At 40.1% G+C, this 12,980-nt stretch overlaps 3 protein-coding genes and 1 long non-coding RNA gene across 4 annotated transcripts; 1 reads left to right on the top strand and 3 right to left on the bottom strand.

The window, feature by feature from the left end:
• Window positions 1-1,352: 1,352 nt before the first annotated feature.
• LOC122410041 (uncharacterized) lies at window positions 1,353-1,888 on the bottom strand. Its single transcript, XR_006260838.1, has 2 exons — window positions 1,765-1,888; window positions 1,353-1,557 (listed from the first exon to the last, which is right to left on the bottom strand). It is a non-coding gene; the product is annotated as an uncharacterized lncRNA (long non-coding RNA).
• Window positions 1,889-8,066: 6,178 nt separating this feature from the next.
• Window positions 8,067-10,648, top strand: TTLL15 (tubulin tyrosine ligase-like 15). The gene is made up of 4 exons (XM_043417290.1): window positions 8,067-8,208; window positions 8,319-9,520; window positions 10,052-10,259; window positions 10,383-10,648. Exons 1-4 carry the CDS (start codon window positions 8,185-8,187, stop codon window positions 10,479-10,481), a joined length of 1,533 nt encoding a protein of 510 aa, XP_043273225.1. The 5' UTR covers window positions 8,067-8,184; the 3' UTR covers window positions 10,482-10,648.
• On the bottom strand, window positions 10,637-11,513 carry LOC122409611 (tRNA-specific adenosine deaminase 2). The gene has a single exon (XM_043417312.1). The coding sequence runs from the start codon at window positions 11,376-11,378 to the stop codon at window positions 10,794-10,796; it is 585 nt and encodes a 194-aa protein (XP_043273247.1). The 5' UTR covers window positions 11,379-11,513; the 3' UTR covers window positions 10,637-10,793.
• Smug (Single-strand-selective monofunctional uracil-DNA glycosylase) lies at window positions 11,453-12,958 on the bottom strand. The gene is made up of 4 exons (XM_043417299.1): window positions 12,695-12,958; window positions 11,959-12,622; window positions 11,738-11,887; window positions 11,453-11,596 (listed from the first exon to the last, which is right to left on the bottom strand). The coding sequence occupies exons 2-4, from the start codon at window positions 12,613-12,615 to the stop codon at window positions 11,453-11,455; spliced, it is 951 nt and encodes a 316-aa protein (XP_043273234.1). The 5' UTR covers window positions 12,616-12,622; window positions 12,695-12,958.
• Between the last annotated feature and the right edge of the window lie 22 nt (window positions 12,959-12,980).

The following is a 12,980-nucleotide window of genomic DNA, read 5'->3' as shown; positions in this document are numbered from 1 at the left end:
TGGTAAGAATTTTTGTTTCGTTGTTTGACACGTACATAATCGGGAATTTTAGTTAATAACTAAGAGACGTTCCTTTCTCGAATAAGTCGTTGAGGAAATTTCGTATGCGTCATGGTTTAATACTCGAAAAATTCATTTACAAGGCCATTTCCATGTATGTACATGTGTATTCATCGACAGAGATTTCAAACGTTCTTTAGCACCATTTTTTCGTAAATATACGTAATACGCAGGCATACACGTTGCTACATATATAATATTACGGCGCACACCGCTCCGCGGTTTCTCACTCTCGTGATTATTCGCGTATAGTTGTATATATATTTAGATTACGGTGAAGTACGGACAAGAGATGCTCAGCTTCTGGGTTTATTACGGGCATTGAGGACGTCGTCGATGCTGATGTCCCTGCTCACCCATCGAGCATCGTCAACCGTGCGCTCCGTAGAATAAGTAGAAAAAGAAAGGAGAGAGAGAGAGGGAGAGATTCTTATGCTATATAACCTAACAAGAATTAACCGCGCAAAATTTTACCGACTCGCTAGCTATTAATATGTAGCAGCTCTATAGACACACGTTTTACGACGTGGGAGAGACGAAAATTCGTGTTCATCGTCGCACTCCCGTGTATCCCCCCCCCCCCCCCCGCCCTCGCCACCACCGCCGCAAGCAAAATAATTTTTCTTTCTCTCGTAATCCCGAAACGGTGGTACGAGAAGCGCCTGCGTGTTACGTCCGCGAATCAACGAAATGGTTTTGTTACGTGCGTTCGGGCTTGTATCAATTAAAATTTTTATTCGTAAATTTTGGTTTTTCACCTATTTCGTATTCTCTTTCGCAGAACCTCTTGCGTTTTCTCGTGACGCCTCAACAAAATCTTAGGCACGATTGTTTCAGGCATTTATGATTATTATGAGAATTCCCTGACTTTTTATGTGCCGCGCGCACAGAAAAACACTTATTGTTCACATGCTCGGGCTCGAACGTGTGTTTGCACGATAAAGTTCGTCGCCTCCTTCGCCAGAGCCAACGTATGCTACACGTATATAATATACATAGTATAGTAATACTTGCACAATATAGTGGATGGCCTAGATTCGTGCACAGGAAAGCTCGAATCGTTCCGCATCCCTGTGTAACCAACAATTCGCTTGTACCGCGTGTTTTGTAACCAATTGCACGAAAAATATTGGCGTTTACTTTTTTGTGGGTTAAGCAGTGGCGACAACAAAGGATCAGTGAAGTACGAAATTACGCTTTTTGACGGTTCGGATCGTCTTCAAACGCGCTTGTTCCGCGGCTCGAACCCAACGGCGCACAGGCGGATGTCACCGTGAATAAATTGATGCTTGTTTGAAAAATGCTCTTTATTTATTATTAAACAAAACCAGAAAAAATTCTTGGAAAACCTCGACCCAGTAGGTCGCTTTTTTATACGCGAGAATATTTGCGATTTTTCTTTTTTCAAGCTTGGGCCAAGATGAACAATGGAACTTCTAACCCCTCGCATCCTTGCTTAATTGAACAATGTCTCCCTCTACAACTCTCGTATCCATTCTAAAAGAAGGAAAGACAAAACTCTGTTGGAAGAGAAAATACGCAGCGTGCACTTGGTGCTTTTGTGCTCTAAAAGTATTTGTGTGCTCATCGAGTCTCATGCGCCGCCCCACGGACTTTTGGAATAACTCCCTTCGCGCTGCTTCTTCGGGGTGGGAGCATAATAACTTCGTCAAAAGTGGGTTTAGGTTTGAAAAAAATTCTTACGTGCGATAGCTCTAGGAGGAAATGTCGAATCAACAGCATTGTTTTGCTGCCTCGGGTACACGGTTACCGAACGGGTGCTACAAAACTCGGACAATCGACATAACCTCGCAAGCTCCACAAACGGCTAATTCGAACGAACTTCACTAATAATATTCAATAAAATTGTCCGATTTTCATAAAATCCACATATTTTTCATGCGGATCCCAAAAAAATGTATACACGCAGTACGTAAGCTGAGAAATAGAGTGACCGTGAGCGCGGACGTGACTTCGATCACACCCGTCCGGTAAACACTGCCTGTTTTGAATGTTCCTCACTGCTCACCGATTGGTTAAGCGACAGACAAAATGGTTGAATCATACATGAAAAAACTTGCGCGATGCATTCCTGATGATATCGATGCTCTGATGTTTTCGAAGCGATTTCTACACGTTTTTAAATATATTGACTAATCTTTCGATGTTTCTAGCATTTTTTGGTACGCTAGCATCTTTCCTAACCGCATTGCAGGATATTGGGACGCGACGCGGAGCTAAGCGCACTTCGATTACGACGTGTATGTTTGTCATTTTTTTGTGTTTTATTTGCTTTAATTCTAGTCGACGTTATCCCCACTCTCTCTCTCTTTCTAACACGCGCACATATACTACTCAAGCCAGCAAGCGAACGTCGTCACGCTATACTAAAAATTTTCGTGTACTAGTTCGAAAGGACTCGCGGTAGCGAATCGAGCGAGCAAAAATTTCCGAAAATTTCGAAAAAAAAACCACCGTGACAGTTGCAGCGAATCTTTACACAGCGAAGACGTTGGTCCGTGCACACTTTGAATTTTTCACATATTCTTCGACCAACAGGTTGGGACGTCCTGGCCGTCCTGGCTTTATACAAATATAATCATCTTATTTGTGAAACACGGTAAGCAGATACGTATATGTGCTTTCGACAAGGGCATATGAAAAGTTAGACTCGACGTGACCGTTCATATAGTTTCTGAGGTATAACAAAAAAACAATTGGAAACGCTATCGCTCCGGTAAAGAGTCTCTGGCAGCAACTCGTCATTCGTCATGTCATGTTGTTGTTATAAATGTACTTGTCTCAGAGTCGCTGCCGCGACTTTAGATAAATAAAATGGCGTGTGAATGTAGGAAATTTTTCGCTAGGTGAACCCCTCTCTCCGTTTCGAGCGACCAGCAGCAAAAGACGATCCGCACGCAGGGCCCGCTGTGCCCACTCCTTCGTACTATAAATCTAGGCCCCTCCGCACGATCTTTTAACATTGGCAAACCAGCTGTAATCCTCGACACGCCGCACGAGCTAAAGATCCAAACGTTTTTCCCTCGGTTCCCTACTGGCCACGACGGCTCTTCTCATTCAATTGTATATCTTTCACAAGGGGGATAAACGTTTTACGTAGATGTGCGTTCGACCGTTAAACGAGAATAAGGTGTTTTCTTGCTGCTCGGCCAGCTGGAGTATCGGAGAACTCGTACGAAACAAGCTTTCCGCAGTTCTGGCGAAAATACTTACCTGGATTTTCATCAGTTTGTGGAATTGAACATAATTTGAGGAAACGAAAAAAAAAAGAGAAAAGAAAAAAAACACTGAACTTCGCTCTGCTCCCACTCCTCTGCACCTTCGTAAACGCTGCTTTGGTATACTCCCCCCACCCTTTTCCAGCCCCGCCGCCGCGCCGCGCCGCGCCGCCACATGAAAGCAGTCCCCTAAAGCGCCTAGAAAGAAGATCGGCTAGTTGTGAAATCGCTAATCGCTACGTTGATGCTCCGAGCCTTTCTCAAATCATACACTTCCCGAACCGAGTTTCGTTTCGAAAGATTATTTGCGGTTTAAACGCTGTTTTACCAAATACATGCTAATATCATTGAATTTTAATGGCTTGTTGCAAGAATACGATGTATAAATAAAAAAACAAAAGCAGCTACAATTTTTGTGGTAAACGGCCAAAAATGACACATTTTTGGAAACGTGACGTCATTTCCGTCCCACATACCTGTTTTCTCCGACATTATTAACCGCATTACAATTTTCTGAAACGTTGATGTAGGACAAAAAGAAAACGTGCATCAATTATAATCCTAAATACGTCGTGAATTCGAATGCCATATCGATCGAAGCACGATCGTAATCGCGCTTAACGCAGAACTATCGCTTTTTCAATTTGGTCTCAAGGTGAGAGGAGCGTGCTGTTTCTTTCGTATTCGTCGATAACGCTACACAGATATACATTTGATGTGCGAAGTTGCAAACAAGCCCTTTCACGCTTTCCACAAATTTATTCGTGTAGTCACGAATGCATGTTTCGCCTATGCGCAAAATCACATTTCGACGGGATTGTAGTCTCTCACAGAGTGCTCACAAAATATGGAAAAAACAAAATTGCTAAATAAGTCCTCGATTTTTTGTCGGTATTCAAGAAACCGGTATTTCCTATAGACACGAAAGTAAAGTGAAAATTCAACACGTTGGCAATCCGCTATTGTAACTCAAGAAAGACCCGCAGCAATTGGTTTTGCTCAGCGAATTCGATATTAATGTGACACCAAACGCGCTCCCCCCTCGCCCCCCGTCGACGCTTATTTATTCGCTTGAATCTGTACTTTCGTCTTGATCTACCGCACGTGCGTGTGACATAACTTTTTACACGCTCGAGCACTCGAGACACTCGAGTTCTACATCAGAAACTCTGCGGTTATATTTGTAGCAAACGAGTTGCTCGATTTTTATCAACAATCGTATCCTAAAATCAGTCCTTCGATTATCGCATAATTGCATGAAAATGTGGGATTTTAGTAACAAGTTTGCATTACTAACTATTCAATTTTTTGTCTCGTACTCTAACATTCACGTTGCAAGGACGTATCGCATTGGTATTCTCGATTCTAAATCCCCCTTAACTGCAGTACGATACCAAATAACGCGACCGGCAGGGGCAGGGGGGAGGGGCTGAAACTCGAAAGAGTGAGGATTGGTCAACGAGAGTGCTGCCATCTGAAAAAGAGGTCTTTATGAGAGAGCAGGGGGGGGGGGGGAGCGGGGGCAAATACAGAACGGACAGAACACAGTGAAGTTCTGCTCCCCGTCGTCCCGCACCGTCGAGCGGCTAATCTCTTTTGTTTACACGTTCGTTGCAGGTTCGTCGCGGCCTTTAAAAATCCATTAATAAAATGATTCCAAGATTGGAGACCGAATAATATTTTCCAAAGTAGGCTAATTGAAATGGCTTTGACGAATGATTATCTATGAAGCGAATTCGCATGCAGTTTCTTGCAATCCTCGTTCGACGATATATTTGCCAATTCAATGTCAATCGAACATTAGTCAAATTATCAATACTTCGGAGTAGATAAGATTCGATATTTTTATTTTATCATTGCTTCTCATTAGATGTTTCGAAATCTGCAAAACGGTATTTCGTATTTTTCTGCTTTCAAAAGTCTCCATTTTTTTTTGGTTTTCACAGTTTCGTTCGACAATATTTCATTTTGCCGTACTCTGTGCTTCATGGTTATGTAAATGAATAAAAATTAATGCGTAATTGAAATAGCGCGAGCTGCGTATATTCGGATCGCTCCTAAGGGACAAAGAATTTCGTGGTCGTGGGGTTTATTGAAATAATTCAAGAAAATAACGCATTTATTGATGTCAAGGATAGAAGGGTCCGGTGATTGGAAAAATCTCGAGAGCGTGTATGTCAAAACGTTCCGCGAGGATACCTTGAGAGAAAAGAAAAACGTTTTGGTAACCGTCCCTTTGTCCGCCTGGTCTCGAACCACGGAGCGCTATCAGCTCTTCGTCGCCCCTCTCCCGTCTATTCTTTCTTTTGAGCTTCCCCTACTCTCAGTATTTCATCCCCACTCAAACCGGTTGCGAAAAGTCCGTACAAGGCTTAAAGGAAAATCTCGCTATCCAATTTACGAACACTTTGTCACGCTGATACTTACAATTGAACTACGGAAAATCGATTAACGCATGAATGTTGACAAGTATAAAGAAAAAAATTTACTTGGTATCGTGAAGACAGGCGAGCGATGTGAATTCTTATAAGATTTGTGGCAAATACGTGGCTGTACTCGAACCGTAATGCAGAAAGAGAAATCATGTCAAGCTAAAAGGAAATCTCTATTTCTTGAGTTTTAGCTTCGATGGATCGATCCCGTGAATAAAAATAGAATTACAGATTTGGTTATCCACCGAGTTCGGTATGGATCGGCCAGACGTTATATTAGAACGGAAAGAAGAGAAAACTAGGCTATTTTGCAATAGTTTTTGTTGTATTCAAATTAACATTCGATTTTTATTGTTTTTATATTCTCGTTTTGATGAGCAATACTTGCTCTCCGAAAAATATGCCCCAAGCCGATCGGTCAATTTTACTGTCTAAAATTACGTGACACGTTTTTTCCAAAAACGTTCTTATTGAACAGGAAAATAAAAGTTACCTTTGTTCTCTTAACAGAGATCATTCCATTATTTTTGTTTTTGAAACACAAATTTCTGTGCGATGTATCGAGAATTTAATTGTAAGGCACTTGGAGTCGCAGTCGACTCCAAGTGCCTTACATGCATTTCTATTTCTATTTTTAATGAAAAGTATTCAGAACGAGAGAAATTTTTGTCACTGAGTAGAAAAGAAAAATGGAATACTTCGCATTAGTGCCTAGAATGCTTAGGACAGATTGAAAAGAAAGCGTCTTTAATTTGTTTTTTTTTTTACTGATTTTTTGTCATATACAGATGATACACTCCAAAGGTCATTCTCAGATTTTGTTTTGATTACAATAAGAAATAATAGTGTCGACGACTTTTTGTACAAATGTAGATCTGTTTATAACACAAATCAGCGCAGCCTATAACAAGTCCATTAGTCCAACTGAAAAACACAAAGAAAAAAATGTCCGTTCAGAAACTGAGCCGGTTGCAAAGCTAAACATTTGAATAATTCCATGAGGAAGATGAAAAACCAAGGTACGACGGAAATTTTACATTATTTAACAACGCCATTGAATGAAAATGTTATGATCGATGATCTTACCTTCTTGAAGCCAATGTCGGCTGCATATTCCCTGAAACATTGACGGCAGATGTTCAGGCCATATTTGCGAATAAGACCGTGTTTGTTCGCACACGCTCGGCTGTAAAAATTGATAAATTTGGTAATTTTACAATATGAATATTCAATGACGAATACTGAAACTATAGGAATTGTAACATGATACGTATTGAAATATTTCGACAAACGATTCGATATTTGAGGTTAAGAACACATTTACGAAATAATCGAACCCTTTATATAGAAATTGGTATTGAAAATATCGGCGAAACATTCGAAATGCATTTATAAACAATATATACACTATATTATTTGTAAAAAAAAGATCTATTGAGAATAAAGCCAAACGAACTTGTTCGACACACGCGGTCATGACACTCGAACGAGGTTACATTTTTCCCTCGCGTTTTTCACGCGGAAAACACTTTTCTCATTAAAGTACATTTTTGTAATTGACTTTGTGAATAATTACTTACCAGGATCGCGATCCTTGGCCGTATTTGCGTGGATGAGAGAACCAAATATTCTGGAAACCCATTTTATTTCGCGAATAGTCTTTTGCCGAAGAGAGTCAGCGGACGTAGAGGGCGTTCCAACATCAAACATAAAAGGAAAAAAAGAGGAGAAGAAGAGAGTAGATGACTCATGCGCAACTTTGCGAGCGCAGGGCTTCGTTATCGAGCGCTTGGAGCGGGAAATTCGAACACTGAAATTGTTCAGAGATGTGACTAACAGCTTCGTATTTAGACTTTCTTGAAATTCGATAATTCAATTTTTCCAAACGATACCACAATCTGTCTATTATGGATTGAAGAAACTTTGAAAAAATTTTATTACTACATTCAAATATAAAAACAAGTCAGACGCAACGAATAACTCATAATCACCGTTCGAAAAGTTGAAAATTTGCACTGTTATTTTTCGCTTCGATATTTCCATTATATTTTATCACGTTTTTCATTATTATTTTCACAATCATTTGAGAATTGGGCCTCAAAAGTTTGGTGTTTGGGGAACGAAATAACAAACAACAAAAATGAAAATATTCATGTGGAAATAACTGGAAATTGATGAAATGATTTTTTTTTTTATTGTCGTTATTTACACTCAATTCGTCGGTCGCGTTTCTTTCGAATTTCCGGGGTCGCGAAAGTTAAAAACCGGTTAAAGTTCATGTGGATGTATGGACGAGTGGGATGGGCGATGTGGAGAATAATATACAACGGTACTTTTCGTCCCTACGAGAGAGGGGCTACTGAAGTCAGCAGGAATCGTTCCGAGTCAGTTTTTTATCATCATCCTAGTATTAGATCGAGAAAAAAGTGCATATAAACAGGGTGTGCCCAAGAATGAGTGAGAAAGAGGAGTCGAAGGTAAAAGACAAAATTTTGATATGCAATCATGAATAAAAATGTCAAAAAAAATCGAGAAATTATAAGCCTTTAGAACGTTATGAATAAAATTGAAAAATGCTTTTATTCAGACTGAGAGCATCGGCAGATGCGTACTGAGTACGAAATTGAAAGAAATATGGAGAATTTGTTTATACGCTGTGATTGGACCGTTACTTTTATACGGACTGTTTAACCTCTTTTCAACCTATAAAAACGAAATTGGAACGATGGCAAAATCCTTGTGTCCACAAGTCGATAAAACTCATTCAGAATCAAGAAAAAAACCGATTTTTTGGATTTACGCGAATAGTCCGGATGAGGGTTATTTGAGACACGTATTTAATGTTCTCGAACGTTTGGGATTTGAGAGAGGAACGAACGAATCTGATTGGGATTTGTTGTGGGCTCACGATTATCCGTTTCGTAAGTTATCCGTAGAATTGAAGAATTTACGAGAGCATCAAATGGTCAATCATTTTCCCGGATGTGGTTATATCACGAACAAAGTGGACCTGTCAACGACGGGAGGAAAATATATTCCACTGTCTTTCAAGCTACCGGAAGACAAAAGTGCACTGTTGAGCTACGCGGCTGAAAATCCAGGTAAATCGTTCGTTCAAAAATCTAACGCTCACCGCGGTATTCACATAAAACGAATCGACGAATTGAACCTCGATACGGAGGGTTCGTTCGTCCAGGAATTCATCGAAAAACCTTATCTCGTTGACGGCTACAAATTCGACGTTGGTATTTACACGGTTATAACCTCGGTCGATCCGCTCAGAGTCTATGCTTACAAAGGCGATGTTCTCTTCCGGTTTTGTCCTACGAAGTATTACCCCTTCGATCCGGAAGATGTCGACAAATACGTTGTCGGTGACGATTACTTGCCGATATGGAAGGTGCCATCTTTGAAGGATTATTACACCAGACTCGGATTCTCGATGAAAGACAGCTTCGACGCTTACGTACGATCCAAAGGCCAAGATCCCGAAAAAATGTGGAATCATGCATTCGAAGCTATCAAAGAAGTTGCCTTAAAAAAAGAAGCTCCAATCAAAGAAATTACGGAACGATTCGCCGGGAGTGGTAAACACTTTTTCGAACTCGTTCGATTCGATTTTACCATCGATCAGGATCTCAATGTTTTCGTTATGGAAGCTAACATGTCTCCCAATTTATCCTCCGCCCATTATCCACCCAACAGACTTTTATATGAGCAGGTACTGTTCAATCTCTTCGCACTCGTTGGAATCGGCCAACGTTCTACCGAGGAGTTCCGACGAGTCAGGTACGTTGTTTCGAATTGTTTTTTTTTTTTTAGTTTTCTTCCGTAACGATCATCATCATTTTTGATGAATCCAAAAGATTATTATTTCTATTTCAATGTCTCGCCTTCTTTTAAACGATTAGGTTTAAAAAACGCGTCTACCAACTGACAGAAAAGGAAAAAAATTCTATCAACATTTTTGGAAAATTTTGCATATTTCTGAATATTTACTGACGTTTTTTTTGAGTTTTGAACATTTTTTTGAAGATGAGTCGGAACATTATTGTTCCAAAAAGCAGATTGCGATTTTGTTCGATGCACAAATGAATCAAGTATTTTTCTCAAAAACTTTTCCCCATTGGAAAAAATCGAAGTTTCATGATCTTTCGTTGGTCTGCGTTGTGTCTAACGACTCAATGCTGTTTCCTTAACTCCACGTTTTGTTTTGCGAAGAGAAATGGAAGAAAAGAACCGTGGACGTTACTTCGTCTAGAATTATTCGTAAATGCTGTTTTTTTAGTTTGTAAATAAGAGAAAAATGTACAATTTCAGGGATTGGACAAATAGGGAAGTCGAAGTAGCTGACAAAAATCTAGTCGTTCTACCCGAATTTTGTAGCTCTTGTAAGGATTGTTTTCACATCGAATGTCAGCTCTGCAAGCCATGCTTCACGAAAGAAACGAGGATTATACTGTCGCAAAGTTATCTCGAGCATCAAAACAAAATGGACTATAAAAGGATTTTTCCACCGTCGAACATAGTGAGGATTTCTTTTGCTTATCATGTATCGAGAAGTGCCTGACGAAAATACGAAAAAGAAAAAAACGGGCTCAAGACTCGCGAATGAAGAATGGGAGAAATTACTTTTAAACATTTTTCACAGACCAAGGACATGGATCTGAAAGGCTACTCGTTAAGAAATCAGCTGCTCGTCAGATGGTACCAAGGAAAATGTGAGATCGACCCGACGTGGTGCAATTGACCGAACCACGAAACTCCAAATTTTGCAGATCGAAGACTCGATGAATATTAGATTCATCAAATATTTCATTATACGAACAAGGATGATAATATTTATTGAGAATGAATGAAAAGAGTGAAAGTGTAACAGACGGAACCAAATAAAATCAAAGTGTCTGACATGCAAAATTTTAATGTTCGTTGATGATTTTTTCATTTTTTATCGCTTACACTGACTCGATGTAATATTAAAAAGAAATATACATTACTAGTTTCGTTTTAAGAACGAGACTCAGGAATGCGCGTTTAGAAAATTGGCGGAAAAAAAACGTTCTTACGTTGTACATTTGTCTTCTTTGCACGAAGGAATATCTTCCAAAGTTTGACAATTCTTTCTCTTTTGCCCAGCCTTTTTTTTCACCTTTTCTTCTGGAGCGTTCGGATTAGTACCTTTGTAAAACTCTTTGAGCAAGCTCATCGCTTGTTCGCCTTTGACGTTACCGGTAATATTCATTTTAAAGTCATCGTAAATAGTTGGCACAGGAAAAACACTGGTGCATCCACCAAATCGATCGTTCGGACATCCATAAACGATACTCCGGACTTGCAATTGATGTAAAGCGGCGGCACACATGATGCACGGCTCTACCGTTACGATCACATCGATTTTATGGAATACTTCACGATAATCCAAGTTCTTAGTTTTACTAAATTCCAAAATTTCGTCTATACAATTGATCTCGGCGTGACGAGTCGCGTTGCGCGTTTCATTGACCGTGTTGCTTCCGGTTGCGAGCACCTCGTTCTCGTAAATAAATAAACAGCCGACCGGCACTTCACCGGCTTTCAAAGACTCGGATGCCTTTTCCAGGGCCAAATCCATCCATTTCAAAACTTCGTCCGAAACGTGTTCAGACATTTTTTATAGTTCCTATTTAGCTGGACATGGGAAAAAATTATTTTCTTCTTTCTTTTGAGTTTTGAAAATATTTTTCAAGTACTTCCGCTCGTGATACTCGAGGTTTGCTCATCTTTGAAAAATCGAAGTAAGTTAAGCTCTCGAAGCTTGTCTGCAGTTTTTTCGACCCAATTCACGTTGCTGGGCGATCTTGGACTTGGATGCGGTATGTAGAGGACCTGTAAAATAGTTTAAAAGATTTTTTCAATCGAGTTTTCTTTTATTTCCTTTTAATATTTGGGCTTTTGAGAACACAAAAATAAATTTGGTTCCAACTCCCACGAGAGCATTAAAGCTCTGCGAATAAGTGATATTCTCACATTGACGGAGAGCCCAGCTCTGTCAAGAGCAGCGCGTGCTCTTTTCTCAGCAAACCTGCCTATGCTGACAATGATTTCAACCCCAAGAAGTTTAACAACAGCGAGGAGTGCCTCGTCGCAGAGGAATTGAAGTGTTCTCTGTTCCAAGCCCTGTAAGGAAGGGGGAAAAGCAATGATGAGTTACATAAATGGATAAAAAATGTTGAGGTAATTTGCATTGCCTTGAGTTCAGCCGGAGTGATGTTTCGACCGGCAGCATCCATCAAAGCGACAGGACAATAATTCTGGAGGAAAGAATGACGGAAGAAATTGTCCGGAGTATGGCACAATTCATGGAAAAGATTCCAGAATCTTTTGCCGCTAACTTCGCTCCGTCGACAGGCAAAGCCTGTTACTTTTCTGGCAGGGTGTTCACGCGGGGGCTTATTTATGTGACCCGTCAATTTGAGCCAATTGGTGACAATGCTTATTTCACCAAAGGGTACCCCAGTTTGGGACATTCCCCAGGGGCCTGCATTCAGCCCCAAGAACAGAAGCTTCTTTGAACTTTGACAGTACTGACGCACGTATTTGGAGTGGACTTCAAAAGCGTAGCTTATAGGATTGTACAGGTATTCTACAGGAGGGGAAAAACGTATGCCATACTCGATATTCGTTGTCAATTGACATTCTATAGCCAAAAGACAATCAGCTATGTTCCAACTTACGGCAGGAACCAATGGCGAGTTCAAAACATTTTTTTTCTCGTTTGCGTCAATAACCTCTGTTGTCAGCAATTCAGCTTTTTTGTGCCGAGCGTCAACTTTTTCGAACTTGACAATACTCAAGTCCAGTGGAACATCATCGTCTTCGAGCTTTGCTCGCTTTTCAGAAGACATTTCGTCTCTGGTCGAGTTGCACAAAAGCGATAGTGAAAAAAAAACATTGTCACCGAAATTCAAAAAAATTCATACTTACAAAGAAAAATAAAAGAATAATTCGTCTTTTTTTTGAGCATTCCCCTCTATTTTTTTGTTTGCACTACACACGTGAAAATGGATTGTAGAAGTGTATGTCACATTAAAGTGAATTAACTGTCCACGTGTTAGTGTTTTGGTGTTTTGATGCTTTTGCTGAAGTACAAGCTTTTTGGGCTAGTTCAAGGGGCTGCTACTTCGCATAAGTTTACAATTTTTTAATTCTCTCTCACGACGTCTCTCTCTTGCTCTACCCGTTCGATTTTTCGTAACGTGAAGTTGAATCA

This window comes from Venturia canescens, chromosome 4 (genome assembly GCF_019457755.1).
Source record: "Venturia canescens isolate UGA chromosome 4, ASM1945775v1, whole genome shotgun sequence".
NCBI lineage: Eukaryota > Metazoa > Arthropoda > Insecta > Hymenoptera > Ichneumonidae > Venturia > Venturia canescens.
The sequence above is the reverse complement of the archived record's forward strand: the minus strand, read 5'-3'. Positions and strand labels throughout refer to the sequence as shown.

Bases quoted from the DNA above. Each gene is read 5' to 3' on its own strand.
- Smug (XM_043417299.1), bottom strand. From the start codon at position 12,615: ATGTCTTCTGAAAAGCGAGCAAAGCTCGAAGACGATGATGTTCCACTG. The intron at 11,888-11,958 runs GCAATGCAAATT...CCTTCCTTACAG, and splicing joins TCACTCCGGCTGAACTCAAG to GGCTTGGAACAGAGAACACT. The intron at 11,597-11,737 runs GTGAGAATATCA...ACTATTTTACAG, and splicing joins GAGCTGGGCTCTCCGTCAAT to GTCCTCTACATACCGCATCC.
- LOC122409611 (XM_043417312.1), bottom strand. From the start codon at position 11,378: ATGTCTGAACACGTTTCGGACGAAGTTTTGAAATGGATGGATTTGGCC.
- TTLL15 (XM_043417290.1), top strand. From the start codon at position 8,185: ATGAGTGAGAAAGAGGAGTCGAAG. The intron at 8,209-8,318 runs GTAAAAGACAAA...GCTTTTATTCAG, and splicing joins GTGAGAAAGAGGAGTCGAAG to ACTGAGAGCATCGGCAGATG. The intron at 10,260-10,382 runs GTGAGGATTTCT...CATTTTTCACAG, and splicing joins TTTTTCCACCGTCGAACATA to ACCAAGGACATGGATCTGAA.